This window comes from Grus americana, chromosome 2 (assembly GCF_028858705.1).
Source record: "Grus americana isolate bGruAme1 chromosome 2, bGruAme1.mat, whole genome shotgun sequence".
NCBI classification, from domain to species: domain Eukaryota; kingdom Metazoa; phylum Chordata; class Aves; order Gruiformes; family Gruidae; genus Grus; species Grus americana.
This window is the reverse complement of record NC_072853.1, coordinates 58135711-58158566: the sequence shown is the minus strand read 5'-3', so window position 1 is coordinate 58158566 and position 22856 is coordinate 58135711. Positions and strand designations below refer to the sequence as shown.

At 38.4% G+C, this 22856-nt stretch overlaps 1 protein-coding gene across 4 annotated transcripts in view; it reads left to right on the top strand.

Annotated features, from left to right (window-relative positions):
* Window positions 1-22856, top strand: part of SPIRE1 (spire type actin nucleation factor 1) — a 134120-nt gene that overhangs the window by 75157 nt on the left and 36107 nt on the right. For all 4 annotated transcript variants that reach the window (XM_054814143.1, XM_054814141.1, XM_054814142.1 and 1 more), the window contains exons 4-6: window positions 10075-10200; window positions 20265-20348; window positions 21442-21606. In XM_054814143.1, coding sequence (XP_054670118.1) covers window positions 10075-10200; window positions 20265-20348; window positions 21442-21606 — 375 coding nt within the window. The remainder of the gene's footprint in view (window positions 1-10074; window positions 10201-20264; window positions 20349-21441; window positions 21607-22856) is intronic.

The following is a 22856-nucleotide window of genomic DNA, read 5'->3' as shown; positions in this document are numbered from 1 at the left end:
AGAACATGCTTGTTTCTACAGGTCTCCTTAGATAAGAATGATAAGACTTACCTGAAGTGCAAAATTATTTTATGTTAATTAAAAGCAAGGTAATAAGAGTTGGGAAGAATCTTCAAATACTTTAAAGTATAGATTTCTTTTCTAATGCTTTTTTTTTCTTTTGAGTGTGCAAAGGAATTTCATTTCACAAAGAATGCTCAGCATTTGAAAGTGCAAGTAGCTCTTTCTGAAAAGATAACAAACTTTTCTTGTTTTTGCAATCAGATGTTGGCCAAAGTGCATGGCTTTGCCTCCTTGTTCTTCTTCTAGGGAAGAAGAAGAAATGTTTCTAAATTTAGTTTATTAGCAAGAGAGGTTCTCTCTTGCTCTGTATCTTTGGGATCTCATTTTATGTTGAAGTCTGTGTTGTTCGTCCTTGGTAGGAACAAGGACTCATTCCTTTCCCCTCAAAGGAGTCATGATGTTAATAAAACTAATATATTTTAAAATTGGGGGAAGAGGTTAGCCTTTAGATTGTACTAGAATCTCCACAATATTTTAATTAGATAGAATGAAGATTACGATTCATATGTATTCCTACGAGTTCAGGACCTAAGATTTCAGGAAAACTACCAATTACTACAAGATGTATAATATTCACTGTAGTTGCCCATTCTAAATTTTCATATGGAGACTGAAATTGTTTTAGCGAACAGGAGTGAAAATGGGCCAACAAAGCAGGGACATGATGGAAAAATACGCTGTAGCATCCTACGTGATTTGGTCAGCTATGGCTTTGATCCAGAATTTTTTTATTTTCTTAATCAGAAAAGATTCCTGACCAGCTCGATGAGCTTTGCATCAGCCTCACATCTTCATCAGCAAGATAAAAATTTTAATTCCTAGTCTCGCAAGAGTGAGAGAATAAATGCAGCATGGACTGCCATGCAACTACTGTGGTGCAGCCCCTACTGTGACTACGGTCCCTGCGGTGTGGACTCAGTGCGGTTTGGGATGTATAAAGTGGCCTCGAATGCTTGACAGAGTGGTGGGTTTAGCTCTGTTGCTGCCGTTGGTGAGAAATGTGTGGAGCCAAAGCAAAGCAGTAAAGCTGTCTTTCCCTCAATTCTCTGAGCAGTCAGGGCAGTATAAACACCATCTGCAGTCCCTACAGGTGGTTAATCCCACCTACATACAGGGCGTATGTCAAAGCCATTGACTCTAGATAATTCAATTTCTAGTAACTGCCATACTAGAGGCAATTTCCAGGAATAGAGTGTGCATAGAGGAGAAGGACAAAAAAGGGCTCCACCACTTGAAATAGAGTGGATTGAGGACAAAATAACACCTTTTACATTCTGACTTACCAGATATCTGTTCTACTTGAATAAACAATAATATATTTTTGAATCAGAATTACAGTATTTTCTTTTTAATCAATTAATCAATTGTGAGTTAAATAATTTTGTTCATACCTATCTTAGAGCAGCATATGTTTTAAGTATTGACATTTATGTAACTGATATGCTTTATAAGACAACTTCAATGTAGATTTGATGGCTGTAAATGTTAAGAAAAAAATGTTAAGCATACTTGCCTAGAAGAAGATGAGGGAGAATTTTTCTGTGGGCCTTTTTCATTCAGAGTTTCAAGACCTGATTTCCCTGACAAAGGTACTACAAACAAGGAGTACGGCATGCATGAAGGAACAGAATAGGTTTCCATACGCTGAGATCTAATGAAAGCAAAATGAGACTGGGTAAAAGTTGCTGGATTTATTCACTGGGAGTGAAGTTTAAAAGCTTGCTATGTTTAGTAATGCAGTTTGTTTGGTTATGCAGCTGGAAATCTGTTATTTTGGATAGGAATAAAAAGTCATGCTTCAGGACAAAACATGAAAGCAAATTATTATTATGCCTACTGAGAGAAGTTTCAGTGCTTTACATAAAAACAAACAAGCTTCCCACACACATACATTTAGAGCTCTATACGTGAACTGTAAATTGCTGCCAAGGAAAGTGCATGTTTTTATTTTAGTTGATATATTTTAATTGGATTTTAAGTGGCACATGAATAAAACTGCCTTACATTAATATATTGTCTCTCATTTAGTAAGTGTGCAAACATCTGACCTGTTTAGTAATGAGATTGATGGGCTTTATTGAAAAATTGATGTAGAAACAACCTCTTTTCTGCATTATTCTCCCCCTTTTTTTTCTGTGTCAGTGAGATTTGGTTTCTGATTCGAGAGTCATTCCCCACCATTTTCTGCCTTTTGATGAAATCATTTTGTCTTTTATTCTGTTTGAAAATGTCACTATTTTCTGCCTTTTTTCCAGAGATTCTCTGTTTGTTTTTTCAAGCAGTACCCTGAACATAATGGCTGCTTTATATGCTTATATGGAGGCTTGGGGAGAGGGGAAGAAAGAAGAGCATCTATCGTGCTCTCATTCTCTGCTGCGTATGCCAAGCATCCTGGTAGAAAACCACCGCTCCTTTCTTTTCTGGTGAACAGAAGTAGTAGTTCCAGTAAGAAGGCACCCTCCAGCCCTAAGGAGGGCCTGAGAAGCATGGCAGACAACCATACAAAATTACATTACGAGGGTGCAACTCTGTGCTATCGGTTGTTCAGGTCTAAGTTATTTAATAATGTAAAGGGTGGTTCCACAGCTTAACGGGCTGTTAGCTAAACAACTGTACAAGTAGCCCCGTGAATATGTACAGTCACTGCCCTTCTCCTTTAATTATCCGATTTTATCATGTTTCCCCATCTACGCCTCTACTCCGCTTCTGAAGCTAGTTTTCTTACCCAGACGCCTCCATCCTGTCCTTCACGCTGCTGCTCCGGCATGAAATGCAGATGCGTGAACAGTACAGATGGGAGCTGCCAAACGTACACAGAGCTGTTGCCTTGCTGTGAAGCAGAGAGCTTTAGAAAACGGTTGCTGCTGACAGGCTAACTAGTGGTTTTGCTATATGTTGCAGGGGTTGACTTTTCATGTAAAAGAATGGGAAAATTATAAATTGTAGGATTTTGCCCTTGCTTATGAATAATCCCATTGATGTTCCACTGAATAGTCAAAGAACAAGACCTAGCAAATTCAGATTACTGCATATTTATATTATTAATTCTTCCATTATTCTGCTAAGAAACAATGGAGCACAGTTTCTCTGAAACTAAGAGAGAATGCAGAATTGGTTTCCACTTAATTGGCTCTTTTAAAACAACCCTCTTTGGGAAGCAGGATGTTGTTAGTCCACTGTGTAAAGACAGTGTGACAAGACACCTAACACGTGTTCCAGTAACAGCTGTATGCAGGGGATGTATTTGAGGGGTAAAAATAGCTTAATAGCTTCCAAGAAGAAATAAGAATTTACGTGAACGCAGCTTTGTCAAGAAGTCTTCACTAGCACATAACATTAGTCAGTCATTGAAAAATTAATGTCAAAATGTCCAGTGGGAATATCATCGTCTCACAAAACCATAGGTTGACCTCCATCTGAAGTCTGTTTTGATAGTCAAGGTCTTCATTCTGTACTTAGAAAGCTCATAGAGAGTAAGAATAGGGTTCACTGAGCATGAAAAATACAGGATTGGGCTTCAAAGTTGAAATGTAGCCAGTAACGTATACTGTAGTTTGATTTCCATTTCTTAACACCCGTGTAAGTTTTAAATGCTTTCAAGTGTTAATAATTGTGTTAAATATTTAAGTCTTGTTTCCCTAAAGATAGTATCATATAAACGTAACAGAATACAGTTTGTCTTCACCTTTAATTGTTTCTGTCATTGGAAAAGGTTCAAGTTTATAAGTGAGACAGTTCAGTAAGGTGTTAATCTTGCAGTTGCCGCCTGTTAAAATTTTATCAAGATTCTCATCACCGCTTAAATTCAGTCTAATAGCGTGGAAGAGTTAAGATGCTTCAAATAGCTGTGAAATGTAAGAGTTTAAGAAAGAAAATGAATCTGAGAACTCAGCACCTCAAGGCAATCAGTACCTGGAGGAAATGGTGTCAGGACAGATACTCTGTTTAGAAGAAAATAGTGGAGGAGAGTCCTTTACTGTGCACCAGTTTCATCCTGAGCATTGCTGAATTGCTCAAGTTTTGCTTTGTATTTCTAAAACCAGCTACAGCATATGAAATGGCACTGCAGCATTTCCCAAACGCAGTTGACCCATGTCAGTCTTTCAACTTTACTTCCACACTGACTTCAGTTTTGACCCAGGAGAGCATTTGCAACCATTTGTTAGTCTGTTCCTGTTTGATACTTAAGGTTATACATAAATAATTTGCTTAAGGCCTTTAATCCTCAGAGTTTGCAAAGCAGAGGGTAGTTGATGATGATGAAGACTGTATGATATAGATGAGTGGACACTTCTTTAAGGATCAAGATCTTATGCAAAGCACTGTTGTCAATCCTTGCATCATCTAATTCCCATTTGCAGTTTTGGTTTTAATTTCAGCAACTACATTTTTTCTTCTTTTTGCAAACCTGAAAGAGGGAACCAACCAAGGCCACTATTTCATCAAATTGCACCTGTTATTGCTAAATGCCATAGCTTTGCAGCTGTGGTTGGGTTTTCATATTAGAAAGGAAAATCAGTAAAGAAGGAATTTATTTGTTAAGCCATTTTATGGGGAGGATCACTTAAACCATTAAATTCTGAACTTGTGTAAGTAGAGAACTATGTAGTTTTTCTTTTACCCACCTCAAAGTGGTAAAAAGTGTGATGAAAACAACAAATACCAGCATGAGGGGAAAGCTTTACCAGATTGCCGGAGAACACTTAAATAATGAGGTAGATGTGCTTGACACCAGCAAACTAGCAATTTGTCTCAATTTCCACAAAACCTACCTTTTCTTTGAGGTGTGTAAAATTAATTAGGAGCTCACATGTCAAGCAACTGGACATTCCATGGCGCTTGCAAATGATCCTTTAAAATACCAATTTAAAAAGTTGCAAAGCTTTTGCAGGTAGCTCTTTGGAAAGAACTTTCTGTGAATACTTTCTGTACTTTCTTTGAATTTATTTTGTGGATTATTAGCTAACTCTGCTCTCATCCCTTTTATTGAAGTCTTACCTCACTAGTGTATTCCCCTTAAGTCCTTTATCAGAGGGATCAGCTAGTCCTTGGCCCACTGCAGTTACAAGTGGCGGAGCCAGGGGCAAATCTCTGCCCAGAAAGTTTGAGAAAGCACCTATGAACTGGTAGGGAGCAGGTGGATTGGCTCCAGATGTTGTGAAAGCCAACTCAAAACTTACTCTGGGCCTAAGTTCCATGCATAGGGATGGCCCTAGCAGGCAGAAACATCTTAAAAACTCATGTCAAAACACTTCTTATTCCTCTGACTGGTCCATCCCTTATTCTGGATAATAAAGCAAGGCAAAATGCTCAGTTGAGTTTTATAAATACACAGGTATTGTCTTAGTAAGATTTTTCTGGTCAGGCAGGTGGCTCCTTGAAGTTCACATTCATAGGAATAAAAGGATATCTAGTAGGAAAAAAAAAAAGCCGCCTAATCACCAGGTCTAGTCTATCTGCACAGAGATAAAATCTTTCAGAAAATAACCTTGACTTGGGAAGGCATCTCAAGCTGAGTTTTATTTTTTAAACCTGTTGCAGTACCGTACTGCAAAGGATGAGGCAGATGCCTAGTCCAGTTGCATGTTCAGTGATCTGTTGGCTAAAGTAATTTCTTCTTGTTGCTTAAGAAAAAGTGCATCTTTTAAGTTTATGTTAATACTCCAAGGCTTTCAAAACAGTTAACAAGCCTGGCATTTGCAGGCTGGTAGTATGTTTTGCATAATATCAATAGCTTGTCTTTGTATCCCATGGGAAAAAGAAATCCTTTTCTTCGTTGTGGTGCATTCGTACAGGCCCTCTGCCCAAGATGATTGCAAGTGGAAACACTTTTTGTCTTTTGAAATCTGAATTCCAGCAGGCCAGGTGTTGTGATGAAGCTTCCAGTATATATCTAGCCAAAAAGGTTTTGCAAAACCTACCTGAATTTTAGTGGATGAGGCAGTTGTATTTTCTGTAATTTTATGGAGCCCTTGATGGAATATATTCAAACAAATGCAAGAAATAATGTTTGATCTCTTTGGATGGTTAAATTGTGATTTCTGTTAACACTGCTTTGGCTTGGTGCACTCTGTTTCCTAGTCAATTGAGGATGAATTTGGACAGAGAAGCTGGCAAGGCTAAGGTATTTACATAATACCTTTTTTTTCTGTGAACCCTGAATGTGGATGGAAACAGTCTCTAATCTTCTTAGTGATCTAAGCAAAGATTGAATGCTTTGGGTCAAGCTGGGTTTTGGAAAGGCTCAGTTAGGGGGAAAAAAAAAAATCCCAGCTCTTCACAATGATTGCAAATGGAAATACTTACAGACCGAGTTAGTTAATGTTTCAGTCGTTTATAATATTTTGGATATTTCACCAGTTTGCAAAGACCACATAATTTGCTTTCAACCATACTTTTCAAGACTTCTTGGAAACAGAAGAAACAGCCCTTGTATTAAGCTCTGGGCGCTGTTCGTGTTCGTCCCCCTTAGGATAGTTTTAAGTTGTATCATGAGGAATGAAAAGGCAAGTGTCAGAATAAGCAGCATACAGAGGCTTCCTTTCCTCGATGAACTCTGAATAACTGGAAAAGGCTGCAGACCTGATCCTAATCCTTCTTGCACCACGACTGCTATGAGATGGTAAGAGGAGGAGGAGGAGTTCATTAGGTGGCTGTCCTTTCATATCTCAATTATTAAAACATTCTGGCTGTGATTTTTTGTGGTGTGTTACAGTAACATAGCTTTTCAAACACTACTATCGTAAAATTCAAGATGTGATTTTTTTTTTAAGTGGATAAATATCTTGGACTCAGTCTAAAAGTGACATTTCATGCTTGATTTGCCCTCTGTACCTAGATTTTGCAGTATTTTTTCATGCAGAAGTTATATCTTGTCAGGTGCTCTGAACAACATGCAAGTACAATATATTACAATGAAGTGGGGGGGGGGGGGATCAGTCTGTCCTATTTGCATTTTCATTTTCTTCAGGCTTACCTTCCCCAATCCAAAAATCTATGCTAAGTCACTTGACTTAATGTTACCATAAGGGGTTTTTTATATGTAATGCATCCTCACATAATGTAAGATCACTCAGAGATTGATTTTTCAGAACATGAAAGTTAGTAGGAGCTGCTGGCCCTCTTAATATCTGCAGCCTAACGTTTACAAACCAAATAGTTAACTTTTTATGTGGTTACTTTTGTAACTAAATTTAGCAGCAGGCATTTAATTTTTTTTTGCCTACTTTGTTTTCAATAATAAAATCAAGATTATATCCATCCCCTGCTTGAACTTGCCACTGCTGCATTTCATTAACTTTCTCAATATTTGATGCAAATTGCTTCTAATTAACATGCTTCTGAATAAAGAAAAAAGCATTCTTAAAAACCTGTGTGCAATCTATATAATAATAATAAAATTCTATTCTCAGCTGTGAAGACTTGTCCCATTTTATGACCTTTTTGAAATTGCTGTTGTTATTATTCTTATAGTTATTGTTATTCCTGTAAGTGGTGTATTTTAGAATGAAACCCTTTTTATCTGTGCTATAATTAATAACCAGAAATAGCTTACTGAAAACATAGTAAGGCAGGTAAGGACATGATTAGTTATTGAGAGAAAGGAACACAAATTAACCATACTCAGAATTTGGTCTTTTAAATGTTCTTTCATTAAGTCTAGGGAAATATTTAATAGCTTCTATCTTTGTGGTATGCATTGTCACTGTAGCACACATTAGTGGTGCATCTGGTTTGTTTTTTCTCCTTTTACCTGCAAAGGAGATTATATGATTTGTTAAAAAAGGAAAAAAGAAAAGAACAAAAATAGGGGTGGGGGAAGGAAAAAAGAAAGAAAAGAAAAAAAGTAGAGGTTTTTTTTCTGTCAACTATGTTCTTGTGATTATCCAGAAAGAAATTTGAATGGTATAAGAAAATTTGGGCCATCATTGTAACATAGTATAAAATTTGAAAGGGAGGAATCAAGGGCACGCTTGTGAATATATCTGCCATGTGTTCCTTGTGTGGAAGGAAGGAAGGAAGGAAAATGTACACACACACACACAAAAACTTTCCTCATGTATATTCTTTTTTGCAACTAAAAGAACTATGTATGGGTACAAAAATCAGAATAGTATATTGCAGGAGTCCAAATTGTACTTGTGAAAATTTATCAAAGAAGTTGACCCAATCTGACCGCTGAACTCTGTATTGTTATACTAATTGGAAGAAATAAAAGATGACAAGGGGACTATGGCCTTAGAAAGCAACTTGTCAGTGAGCCAATCTAAATCTGACTGCAACCAAAAGAAATTGTTCAAACCTCCTTCCCTTTCCCCACTCTGGCAGCCTATTCCCCTTGCTCTTTTTAGCCTGTGCTACTACGCGTGTGTCTGTGCCATGAAGAATAATTGTCTCCTGCCCCACTTCCTTCACGGTGTTAATTTTTGCCCGGGTGAGTAATCCTCTCTGAGTTAGGGCACGAACTCCGGTGCCAGCAGAAGGGCATCAGTGGACGCGTACAGCTGGAGGCCACAGGACCACACCTTTTAGTGGCAGCATGGATTTAAATCAAACTGAAAACAATATGAAAAAGCAGCCCAGGCTTTACATGCCTTGTGCCCCTCGTAACCACAGCGTTTGCTGTAACGACAGGAGAGATTTAGACAACTATGCCACTAGGCTAATTAAGGGCTCTTCTCCTAAAGAAGCTTTTGTCTCAAGCTTTAGTTCTGGAGAGCTGAATGTAGCCACCTACTGCCTCAGGTTTTGGCTTGTTCTTAAGTTTTAGCTCTATAGCTGTAAATACAGCTATATTTATAATAGATAGCTACTATAAAATCACAGTAACAAGACACATTTTAAGGCCTTTGTTAAGATTTTGGTTTATTTTCATATCTACACCAGTACAATGTATGATATGGGTGCTCTAGTTTCAGCTTTCGGTTTGGGTTTTTTTTATTTAAAACTGTTTAGGGAACAAATTATAGATGCTATTTTGTTCTGTCTGTTTCCAGCCAAGATTTCCATGACAAATACTTACAGGTGATGGATTTGACTTACGGGAAGTGTAAGAAAAAGATACTACAACGATTAGTATCAGTGCTGAGCTATTCTACAGTAGTAGAAGCTGCACGTTCATGTTGATGAAGCTGGACGTTGCTCATACCGTTCAGGTTCTCTACTTGAAATATAATGGCTGGTTTCAGTGAAACTTCTGTTGTCAGAAATGGGAGCTGCATGTTTTATTCTAAAAGCAATGCTGGACTGATTTACTGCTTAACAGTAGTTGTGAATGATTCTTAATGATTTGAGTAGGCTTTCACAGTTTTGCGGGTTTAGCATATATGAAAACTTTTATCAGTGTTTCTTTACATCAGCTCATCAGCGGTGCCTATGTCTGGAAATGTTCATGAATGTCTGAGGTGAAGCAATAAGACTGCACTTCCATGGCTCTTGCCAATTTTTAAAATCCTTGTACTGCTTGAAATAAATCAGAGTTTCAGCCTGACAATTGCATTTTAATTTTTCCTTGCTTCAACTTCCATCCTGCTGTAAATTGGTAGGGATACAGGTCTCTTCCATGTTCATAGGAAGCAAAACAACGCAACGCTTACGGTGCTAAAGGTGGTTTGAATTAAGTACGTTTTCCCAAAATTTGGTAATGCAAGATTGCTTTTTTCCCCTCCACAATTATGTCAGGTATTGTTTGGGGTTTTTTTGTTTGGGTGGGGGTTTTTTTGTTTTGTTATGGTTTGGCTTTTTGTAATGAAAAGGCAATGTCTTGGTTTTCAGCATTTTCCAGTGCATGGTCAACCCAGTCCCCTTACTGTCCTTCTAGAACTCCTGTCATAAAATAAGTGGTAGCAGGTAGTCTAGAAAATACACTCCAATTTCTGCCTAAACTTAAATGTCTCATGGATTTTTGTGCCTTAAATATTTCATTGCATTCCCTTTCATGTTATCTCATGTTCTATAGCATTAATGAAAGCAATTAAGCATTGTTTTGATATTGCTGTTTATTCTCTCTAGCTGTGTGCTGCCCACCTGCCAACCCGATCAGAGGCGCCGAACCACTATCAAGCAGTATGTCGGGCTCTGTTTGCTGAAACAATGGAACTGTACACTTTCTTGGCCAAAATTAAAAGTGCAAAAGAGGTAAGCAGTCTGAGAATGTTTTCTGCTTTTGAGCTCATTACTGTGTGAATTAGGCTTACAAAATCACTTCTGTACCCAGCCAGCAGTGGATGTCAGATGCTTGAGGAAATTATCTGTAGTGTTCAGGGAGAGCAGTAGTACAGCTGAGGTTTTTTTTCTTTTGGCCTGTAACCATTTACAGATGTCTCATAGAAATTGTTATTAATTGCAACTAGTCTATTTGGGAGTAAAACGGAAGTTTTTCTTGGAGGGTTACACACTGCATACATGCATCCATTCCTGCACGCGTGTGCATGATGGATTTGAGTCTAAAAACTCCTCTGGTGTTTCAGGGATGTTGTGAGACATCAGAGCTTTGCCCGTTACTCCTTAGCTCCTTCTCATGCCTTGTCTTTGGCTGAGAATTACCTGAGATTCTTCTTGCTTATATTTTGTCCCCAGTCAGCAGCTTCCCTTACCTTTGATATGTGATTGACTTGTCACAAAGGCTTCCCAGCAGAGCCGACTTAAAAGGAGGAACAGCCTACTTGGCTGTTACTGTTGACTGAAAGGCCATCCTAGGAACCACTTCAATTAAATGGTCTGGCGGAAGAATAACTGCAAGGTTGGGTGGATGATTTTTAATGAAGATAGTTTCAGTGATCTGGCCTGCAGAATGGCTCCTTAAGCAATTGTGTTAACACAGTGCGGGTTTGGTTGCGTTGGAAAACTGGTGGGTGAGGGGAAGGGCAGAAAAGGAAACGTGCTTCTTAAAGCTGGTTACTTCACCAAAGCCATCTTGTCAAGTAATGACACTTTCATAATTTTTCTTTTTAATAAATCCCTGAAGGATTTTTTTTTTCTTTTGTAAGTCAAAATCTACAGTACTTTGAAAAGCAGGATAAAAACAGGATCTAAAAATTTTGATGCTGAAAGAAGCAGAGCTGTTCCACCCATGCACATATGCGCCCACTGTTTTCCTTTGTCTGGTTCTGGAAAACAAACACAGCAAACACCAGAGAAAAAAAAAAGAGGAGTCATTCCTTGTCAGGTTAATGAGCTGAATCAGCTCATCAAAGGGTCAAATGAGTCTCAGAGCAGCACAGCAGAGCTTTCATCCTCACGGTTGTGCTGGAAGACGCAAACCAGTCAGAGGCATAAGGGACTGGTGCTGTCTTTCCTTCCCGGTCGAGATGCATCCATCCAAGGGGGAGACTCCTTCAGAGATGTTCTTGTGTTGCACAGGGTCAAGTTTCACGTCCACTTTTCCTCCAGTCCTACTCAAACTGAAAGCAGTTTTTAAAGTGAAGCAGTATCATACAAGGGTAACTTTGACAGTGTCCGTATGGCTAAAGAGCCACTTGTTCTCTGAAGTGCCTGTGTTATGGTTCATCTGCGTCAAATGCCCCTGATGCAGAGAACAGACAGGATACAGTATCTCTGTGCTGAATCAGCCTCCTGAACCCTGATGTGATTAATTTCACATCTGGGCTTTTGACTGCTCCTTAGTGTTCTGACCACTGGATTGAGGGACCTGTGATAGAAACACCTCAGCTAACAGCTTGTGCAAAGTCCATTTTGAGGCTCAAAGGTAAGACCCTTTGGAGTTAGAATCATAGAATGATAGAATGGTTTGGGTTGGAAGGAACCTTAAAAATCATCTAGTTCCAACCCCCTGCTATGACACTCTGCCTTCTTTCCGCTCAGAAAGGAATTATGTTTCCAGTAGTTCTTGAATGTTTTGGCCACAGTAAGCAGTAATAAGGCACCTCTGTTGTCAGTGTCAAAGTATTGTGGTTTATAACCATTTAAAATTGTCTTAACAATAATTTTTTTAAAATTTATTAAAAAAGTAGAGGGGTGTTTTGAATTTGCAAATTATTTAATCACCTTGCAATTGGATGTAAAAACCCAGCAACATCTGATCACACCATAGAGCATACTATGAGTTAATCCCAAATGAAAGAAACCATTTGCCTCTCAAAGGCTATTAGGGGTTGATTCAAAGCACATTTAGGTCAAAGGAAGTAATCCTTGTAGATGGAATTTTGGCCCTAATGAAATCAGTAAGACTTTTATTGCTGCGCCTAACCAAGGCCAGAATTTTGATCTTTTGATTTCATTTTACTCTTGATCTGTCCCCCAGTAGGCATACAAGAAGTGACCAAGAAAATTATCTTATAAGCAGCTTCTGGAACCTGAATACTTTGGGTTTATGATGTGCTCGATCCTTGCTTATAGCTTTTATCCAACTATAGATTTGAAATGTATTTAATTTTGAAAATAATCTAGTGTACAAAGAAAAAAATAGGTATGAAGAAAATACGAGGTGGAATGCTGTAAATCTTGTTACACTATTTTAAAATGACCTCTATAGTTTATACTTGAGGCAAGCAGGAATCATATGATCACACTAGGTTTGTGCCAGTAAAAGCTGTGATATTGTTTATATGCTCTTCTCTCTTGCAAATATATAGGTGAATCTTAATTCATGAGGAATATGGTTAAATACAATTCAAGTCAATAAGTTCCTTTTCCTTTTGTTATTCTCATATGAGTATGGGCTATGAAGGAGAGAAACACTTAATACTTCAGTAAGGACATTTTGTTGTCATGAATTTGTGGTGATTGCATTGGCAGATAACTGGGGAAAAAAACCTCAAGTTACATACATCAGCTCTGATTTAAAAAACCCCTAAACTGTGTAATATTGTGTTTGTGACATTAAAGATGCCAGGAATTTTAAACTGTTTATTTCAAAAACTGACAGCTTTATTTGGAGGTCAGCTTTTAGAATCCTTCAGACCTAGACACAGTTGTGGACGTGAGATCAAAATGAAATTAAATACACTAGAAAGGGGGAAAATCCTCTAAAATCACTTAAAATAACGTTTCTATAAATAAAAATTACTTCTTTGAAATTCTTTGGATTCCTTCTAGGGCCACTGGATGGCATCTGGGTATCTCTTTCCCAGGTATATGAAGTTCGTAGTTTTTGCTCAGTAGGTGCTTAAACAGCCAACTTCATTGTAGTGGAAGAGGGAGAATTTTTATCTGCAGAAATTCACTTGCTAGGAGTGGACCACAATTGACCTATCTTATGCCGCAGGCTAGGACAGGTTTAGAAGGCAAGTACACTGTGAAAGAGGCAGAAGAAATATTGCTGTGATGCTGTTTTCAATTTGGCACTATAAAAACTTGGCAGGATTTTGAAAATTACAGGATTTCATCAGTAGGCAGGAGGGATAGGCCTGTAGGGTTGTAATATGTTTTGTTACTAATATATATACTGAGTAGTCATGTACTCTCCAGTCTATCATATGATCACTGTCATATGACAAATGGAGCGTCATTTCAGAAAGGGTTTTACTGGCGTGCATTTGGGTGAGTGCATTAATCAGAAATGATGAAGCAATGAGTGAACTGTTCAGGTCATCTCAATGGATGTCAAATAAAATGTTTTAGGCACTTTGTCACATACTTGATGCCATGTGGATTTTATTTCCAGTCTGATTCCCTGTGTATGAAAGGTCAGCAGTAAAACTGACTTGCAGACAGGGAGATGGTACTTCCAGTCTTAAAGAGAATGAAAAGTTTCATGTAGCGGATGCACAGGAGAGGACTCAAGCCAGAGTTGAGAAAGGTGTGATACTACTATTGCAATAGTAAAAAAAAAAAAAAAAAAATAGAATAACAGTAGTAAAATTATGTATTTCTGTGGAATAGCAGCAGTAACTCTAAAGGTAGGGTTGAAATTAACTAATCTGATCTAACTTAGCATCTTTTTGCAAGGTGAAGTTTTTCTAGCAAGTTTACTGGAGTGTTTTTTCAGCTTGCTGGCAGCATCTGTATGCTGCTCAGGCTCTGTGAAAGGTGCCCTTGCTGCAGATCAACCCTGCGTACCATCTGCTGCCATCCAGAAGTGGTCTTTTGATGGGCCAAGACCTCCTAACTTTGTGTCCTGCTGTTTAAGCATTTACAGCTGATGACAAAAATGGAGGGCAGTTTGTTTCTGGTCTCCAGCAGTGAGCTTTTAAAATTGCAATGGGAAATTTCCATAAAAAGAGTATCTCTCCCTTTTTTTTTCTTATTATGTAGGGGGGAAAATGGTCGACAAGGTGGAGGAAATGAAACCGTGTGTGGCAAGGGGGAAAACAGTTTGAATATCTGCTAAAAATGGGCTTCATGTAAAATAAAAGATTCATCATTTTCAGAATCATCCAAAAGTCACTGAGATCACCTTTGTTCGCACCAAGCCACGGACAGAACTGTAGGTGCAAATAAGTGATGTCCATGAGATAAAGCAAATGTTCCTGCTGTGGAGTATCTGAAAAGGTCACACACATTGCTCAGAAATGACATCAAGTGTGACTGAGAGAGACAGGGAGAGACTATGCAAGCATAGGAATGCAGAAATCGCTGCACTGCATCAGACCTGGGATCTACCTGGCCTGCTACCCACATTGTGAACTTACTTTATTGAGGGGATATCTGCCCTAGTCCTCCTTCAGCTCCCTGTCACTGCCCAGGCTTGCCTTCTGCTGGAGTTAATGCTCCACGCGCGCTTAGTGGCTGAGTGAGCCAGCAATGTGCCCTTGTCACAAAGAAGCCTTACAATGTCCTGGGCTGCACTGGGAGAAATACTGCCAGCACCTTGAGGGAGGCAATCCTTCCCCTCTGCTCAGCACTGGTGAGGCTACACCTGGAGTGCCGTGTCCAATTCTGGGTGCCCCAGTACGAGACAGAGATGGGCATACTGGAGCAAGTCCAGCAAAGCACCATGAAGATGATGAAGGGACTGGAGCATCTCTCCCATGAGGAAATGCTGAGAGAGCTGGGACTGCTCAGCCTGAAGAAGAGAAGGCTCAGGGGGATCTCATCAATGTATATAAATACCTGAAGGGAGAGTGCAAAGAGGACAGGGCCAGGCTTTTTTCAGTGGTGCCCAGTGACAGGACCAGAGGCAATGGGCACAGCCTGAAACACAGGAGGTTCCCTCTGAACATCAGGCAACACTTTTTTTTACTGTGAGGATACCAAACACTGGCACAAGTTGCCCAGGGAGATTGTGGAGTCTCTGTCGTTCGAGATACTCGAAAGCTGCCTGGACGTGGTCCTGGGCAACTGGCCCTGGGTGGCCCTGCTTGAGCAGGGGGCCTAGACCAGCTGACTTCCAGAGGTCCAACCTCAACCACTCTGTGGGTCTGAAAAGGGGTACCAGTAAATGCTGATGCCAGCCTGTAGCAGAGCTGAGCATTGAGTGGGCTGTGGGTGATAAACTCCACAACTGGCACAGCTGGTGCTAAAAGACACCATGTGATGCCGGCCAGTATAAAATACAGGAAGCTTCCGGTAGGCAGATGTGTCTTAAACTGCTGCAGTAGGTTTGACTCATATCTCAAACATTTTTAGAGATTGATGTATACCCTAAAGTATCAAGATTAATATTCCTTCCAAACTAATTAAGACTTTGTATATTTTTATAATTGGCTACATCTTCAATTGCAGTGAAAGTCCGTGTTCATCAAAAACTCGTCCATAATTTCATTATCCACAGTATGCCTTGTAATTAAGTTTTTGGTAGAATACAGATAGAGCTCCCAATCTGTCATCTTCGTACTCTTCTTTTAAATCATGTTGCCTTTCATTTTTGTCCTTTCTGATGCAAAAACATAATTCTTTCAGTCTGCCTGGATATATTTCAATCTGATCTGTATGAAAACATAAACATACAGATTCTGATTAAGTACATGAGTATCCTAGTTTCATGCCATGCAAAGACTCAATTGGAGAACTGTTAATTAAAAGTCAAATGTTACTTTCTGTTTAACATGGCTATCCTGATGTATTATTTGTACAAAATATGATAATAGAGGTAGTTAATACATACCTAAACAATGTTAATGGCTAACTTATTTTGGAAATATGGTCATTAGCCAGGTTACTCTTAATAGTCTCGTGACTGTAAGAGCTGTTAAATACCCTGCTGCTTGGATTTTCAGAAAACACAGCTGGAGGAAGAAATTGATTCACAAACTTTTCTGGTCATAACTTCACCTTTGCCTACACTTCCAGGCTTCCAATGACTCCACTTTTGCAACCGTATTGTCATCAGGCTTGCAGGCCCATCGTGATTTGTTTGATCCCTCCATTTAGGAGCTTTAATAAGGGAAAACGCTGCTGTTTTGTTTTTGTGGAGTCTTTTTTTGTGTTTGTTTTTTTCTTAAGTGATGCAAGCACTGTCACTCAATGAGTGTTATGTGCACTTGGTTTGGGGTTTTTTTGCTTCTTCTTAAACAGTTCTGTTGAGCAGCATGGTGACTATTGCCCTTTCCAGATCCTGAGCAAAGCGTGTTGGCCCATACCACTATATATGAAGAACTTTGATATCGACTCAAGAGGTTTTCAGGGACTGATTTAATTGATCCTATTCCCACGTTTGAATTAAATGGGGTTTGGGTCTTTTCAAAGAACTAGAGTAATGCTGCTGGCCAAGCCCTTGGAATTTAAACCCAAGTTGGATAGCTGAATATATAAAAGCAGGTTTTTCCCTCGGTGCAGGTTATATATTTTTAAATTGAGCCTAGAGGCACAAGAATATTTTATTAGTTTCATAGATAGCAGTGTAAGAATTACTTGCATCAGCAAATAAATGATTCCTAATTAAGAATATAAACTGGGAACTGCAGTAGACTGTCTTCTGCAATTGGTGAAAGACAAAGTCCAGATCTGGATTCCCAAGAACACCATCCCCATTAAAATGTTGCATCTTAGAGAGCATTTTGTGGAAGGGAGTCTTTGACACTGTGCTGACAAGTGTCTTATATAAACTCCCATCTGTCACCGAACACAGGAGAGTGCGTCTCAAATGTGGGACATGCAGCAGCAGCAAATCAGCTGCCTGCTTTTAATAGTGCAGCAAGACGTTTGAAGACATTTGGTATTTTTATTACTAGCTTTTGTCACAAAATGCAGGTTTTTTTAACAAATAGCCAAATGCTTTAATGGTTTAAAAAAAGCCATAGCTGTTGAAACATTCACTTCCTACACATCCAACCCTTATTTCCTGAACGAACGCCCAGGCTGTAATAGGTGAATCAGATCTGTGGTATGGGTCTGAGGTTCCGGGATTGTTTAGAAAAAGCCTTTTAAGATGTTTTTGCTTTCTGAAATGGAAACTCATTTAGGCCATGTATTTATTATACTATAATAGATCTTCTTAATCCATTGTCCCAAGGGCAAGTGCAAGTGGCTACAGCAGCTGAGGTTACGTGTAGGTTTTGGATCACCGTTAAGTTCTGACAAATGGTCTCTTGTATTGGAAATGTGTTGGTTTCCATAATTTACGATTGAAACATGCTGAAACCCACTGATGCTGGCTGGGGGTGCTGGAGGGAAATGATAATATTTCATTTAGTCTAGAAGTTTAAACATAATCATTTGTCAGAGTGAATTTATTCCTTCCTAAGCAGCACCTGACAGGTGCAGAAGCGTTAAGGAAACCTTCCTTAACACTGGCCGCAAGGATAGAGCGCTGCTGTCTCTTTTTCTTCCCAATTGTCCAAAGCTTTCTAACTTCTGTAATGATGGCAGTTCCTTTCCTTTCTACTGTTCTCCACTGATTGCATGGTGAGCTGCATTTAGGGGTCGGAGACGAGTACCAGGGAGGGGAACAAACTATCCCTACAACATGGTGTCTGTTCCAGTCTGTGGGCAGCAGCCTGAGCACTCAGCACTAGGATGGGGAGTAATGGGGGCTCGGCTTTGGCAGTAGCCTGTGCTTGTATCAGCTCATTTGTGTCGTAAAACTGTGCTTTGAGAGACTTCCCTCTTGGCTGGCAGGTTTTGCTCTTGCGACTCTCCAGTGCGTTGTAGCCAGCATCATCTACACCTGTGCTTTCTCGGGTAGAAACTCCCCCTCTAGCTATGTCCCAGAGAAACTAATTAGCTGGTTGCCTTATTTGGAAGGTCCTTCAGCTGTTCGGGGTGGGGTTTTTTCCCCTTTCTTATCTTCTGCTGCTAAGAAAAACAGGTTGTAATCTTTTTAGCTTCATGGAATATTTATGTCAGTCAAAGGCATCAGCCTTTGGGCATAAACCAGGCCTGTAAACTGTATGATAGGGAGCGTGGTTGCTGAGATGGATAATTGCTGCAAATCTTGTTGAACAGTCGAAGTAAAGGTTAAGCAGCTGGAACATGTTAATTTTTAAAAAATTAATGTGTACCTTCCAGTATGGAAAGGAGGAGCAAACTTGAGAGTTGTGAGCTCGTTTACTGAAGTTAGCTTTTTGATTACGGAGAGGAAAAAAAGAAGGTATCAGAATAATTTTATATTTTGCAGTTTATCAATAAACGTTAGCAATTTGGAACAAAACAAGTAATTTACAGTTCCGTTTCTGTAGTTGAAATGATTACAGCAACTGTATGATACAGAAAAGAGTAAACCCTGGGTGGCAAAATACACATAATCGAGGCCTTTATGTTACTCATGCTTTCTGTTTTTCTTTTTCTTTTTTTTTTTTTTTTTCCTTTGGAAAAGGATGATTGCCTGTAAGTGTTAGACTGCAGCGACAGAACCAACATGAGTTTCTGTAAAGACATTCTTTCCCGATTGGGTATCCTGTGGTGATACTGCAAGTCATGCCAAAACCTTCCCACATTGTCCCATGATATATTTGTTTCTGTAGTGTAGGTTATTTATGGGGTTTTTTAGAGTCTTCCTGTAAATTACGTATTTTATTTTTATAGGGCAATGGTAGTATTTCTTCTTTGATATGAAAGCAAGTGTGTTACTTACTTAAATAAGACCATAAATAACCCATCTGCTCTCTTTCCAAAACCTCTGTGGTGGCTGATGCCCATGTGCTATCTCTGTAACCAAGTTTGGTAGATACTTGCACTCTGTTAAATGTGCAAGTTAAGCACTCTTCCAGTGCTTCCATTTCTTCCACTGAAATGTTGGCAGTTTTGGAACTACTTCCAGGAAAAAAATCTTTTACAAAATATGCTTATTTTTAAGTTTTTTGGGAAGCTCAAAAGCTAGATTGAGGCTGATTGTTCAATTCCATTAAAGGAACTTTAGGAGTGCTTAAAAGTGAGAAAAATATTTTTGATAAATAAATACATCTGTCAGACCTCTGACCTGTTGCTTTAGTCTCATAAAATAAACAAATAGTTGGCAGAGGTTTTAACTACCTATTTTGAATACATTAGTAAGTACTTAGAAAACAGATCAAATTAACCATTGTTAAAGATTTCCTGGAAAACTCTCTGTAAAAGTGGAATGGAATATTAAGAATTTGTTTGTACTGCTGATTCCAGAACATTTCGATACAGAAGTAACCCAAAACCCAGCATTTTGAATATGTAGTTGTTTATGTGTATAAGATCATTTTTGTAAACCACGGCCTTTTAAATCTTTCACTTGCATTTGTCTGTGTGCAAGCTTGCCTAGTCTTTGGTCTGCTGTAACTTTTAATCATTTTTCATATTCTTGTTTGTATGAAAGCTTTTTGTTTGCCCCTTTGTGGACAATCTTTTCCATATTTGCATGATCTGAGCTTGTTCATAAATAGCAGTTTTTACCCTTGAAAGATCTGTTTCTCTTCCTTACATGATTTTATTACTCAGATTTCAGAATATATAACCATGTTATACAGACTACTTAATTTCAACAAATACCAGTAATTTTGATATGAATGGGATCCTTACCAAGTCAGTAACATTTTCTGTGTTGTAGCTTAACAGACCTGGTAGGTGGTTGGGGTTTTTTCTGTGCATAGCCCAATTTTAGGAATATTAAAATTTCTATGTATAGTTTTTCCTCAGGCATGCTGTTATCTGAAGTATTTTCATAGTCAGAACTTACGAATTTTTTTCCAACATTTAAGGTCCACTTTTCAATTTAAGAGAAATATATTCAAATAGTATTTCAAGTTACTTTTACAGTATTACTATTCAAGTCATAAAACATTCAGTGGAATACCCAAACAACATAATTCAACAGATGTCAGAAAATAAGCTTCAGTTTTAGTTGAGAATAATGCTACCATTCATTTATTGATTCACTTTCTTTTCATTGGCAGAATCTGAAGAAGATTCAAGAAATGGACAAAGAAGCAAGTGATGAATCCAGCACAGATCTTGATGACTTAAAAAATGCTGACTGGGTAAGACAACAACTGAATAGTTATTCAGCATCATTACTAGCAGTTTGTATTTCTTTATAACGCTTACCTAAAGTTGTTTGGTTTATGTTAAAATCAGTGTCTGGGTTTTTTAACATATGAATTAATAGTAGCTCATGACAAGTTAGAACCAAATGGAGTCTCAACCTTCCTTCACAGACAGATGAAACAATACAGGTATCCAAGCATTACATTTTTTCTTTAGGCTGTTTTCACAGAGAAGCTTTTGCAATTTAAAAAGACTGGACATTTAGACAGGTATCATGCTGACTGCCCTTCAAAGGGGCAGCCGGGCAGTAGGCAGAGCCACCAACTGAGTTTCTCTAACAATGAAAGAAAAACTGTTGCAGAGAAACTCTTAACAGAAAGTAGCTTGGTTTATTTTCTAGTTACTATTCTTACCAGTTCATAGAAGAATATTATGAGGTTTTTAAAAGTACTCGATTTCAATCTCCCAGTCTTCTGTCCACCACCTGTTCTTCCTCCTCTCCAGTCATTCTCGCTGCCCAAAAAATGAGAGGGAGGTGTTAGTGTGTGGCGCTCTTACAGGCAGAGCGAAAGGAAGTTGAGTACTAAGAGGATATTGCAAGAATTGGAGTCCTTTCCAAAATTTCTATTTGAAGAACAAAAGCTGTGAAATTTTGCAGGAACGTTTTGGGCCTAAGGGAAACAAAGTTTCGGATTCAATCTCTGTTTTAATTCACATAGTATTAGCTATAAGTCTAGAAACTTTCCTGACGTGTTTGCAATATACTTGAAAAGGAAATATAGATGTATGGTACGAGAATTTCAAATCTTTTTTCTGTATTATCTTAGAGGTGAATATCACTTGAGGTGAGACTCTGCAGTCCTGCTGAGTTGCAAAAAAGTTTTGTTATGTTCATGAGAGTTAAAAATAGGCTTATATAAAATAACCACAGATAAAATGGGGTTTCATTGATGTGTTAAAAATAAAATAGTACAGCTGTATGTGTTTGGTGGTGTCCTGAAAGGGGAATGAACAACTTTTGGTTTAATGTGAGGTGGCATTCAAGGTTAAGGCATCAAATAAAATTTCTCTCTCTTTTCTCTTCAGGCTCGTTTTTGGGTACAAGTGATGCGAGATTTACGGAATGGTGTTAAACTTAAGAAAGTTCAAGAGCGTCAGTACAACCCGCTCCCAATAGAATATCAGCTCACACCCTATGAAATGCTGATGGATGATATTCGATCCAAACGCTATACGTTGAGGAAGGTCATGGTAAGTCAAGAAAATCACTAGAATTTGTCAAATCTGAAACATTCTTTTCCTTTTTTATCTTCTTCTTTTCTTCTCTTTTTTTCTGAGAACCTTGAAATTATGATGTCATGTAGATAGTAATATTCATGGTTTTTATATGGCATCTTAAATTTATGTAGTACATTCAGGAGAAAAACACGAAACCAACAAATGTTGTGTATTTTGTTTTCCATATAGCAGGCATTTAGAATTCTGAAAGGCATACCTATGTATCATATGCTTGGACAAATGACTTGTGTTGGTTTTATGATAACCTTAAGAATCATATCAAAAGTCCTGTCACACTTTCCACTGAGAGATTGTTTTAGACTTTTTTTATTGGGGAGAACATTTATCTTGAGTTACAACATAATTTTTGGAATTCCAGAGTGTAAAGTGCTATCATGCTGTTACATGCATGATACTGTGATGGGAAAGGAAAACCTACAGTGGTTGAAAACTTCTGTTACTTACTACCTATATTACAGTGTTTGAAAACTTATGTTACCGTGATCTGTTATGAGTGTTCAATGAGTACTCTATGTAAAAAAAAAAATTAAATCTTCAATTTGTAGAAATTAAGCTCTTCAATTTGAGCTTAATTATTTTCAGCATATCCCATTGCTGCTTTCAAGTCAAGACAATATGCCAAAGCAAGCTGGAGAGTGTTGATTGATGGGTGTCCTCCTAGACACTCATAAAGGTGCATGTAAGATTGATTTAAGGCACTCTTTTTTGGACCCCGTTTGATATTTACTGATGTGTCCCTGTTCTTTCTTTCCTTTTGGTTTATATTGTGTTCAACATTAAGATGTTTCTGCTAAGCTAGCAACTGAGCTAAAGGGCTCCTTATCCCTAGTAGGATACTTTAAATCCCTTTGTTAGAGGCATGTGTTTGGTCAGTGTCAATATTTATACCTTGCACTTATCTTTGCCTGTTACTAGTTGGAGTGGAAGCATCATCTTAGAATGTTCAGTGTTCAAATTTATTTGCTTTCCTGACAAAATCTCACAAACCCTTTGTTAGTGAGAAAGCCATGATTCCACCAGAAAAATTCAGAGATGGGGCAGGGGGACACACATGAGAGAAACAGAAAACATGTATTTTGTTCTACTAGACATCATTAGAAAAAAGAATAAAGGAGGAAAAATATCGAACAACTACATGGGGAGCAAATAAATGAGTTCTGTTACAAATATAAATGCCTTTTATATAAGAGCTGAAAGTACTT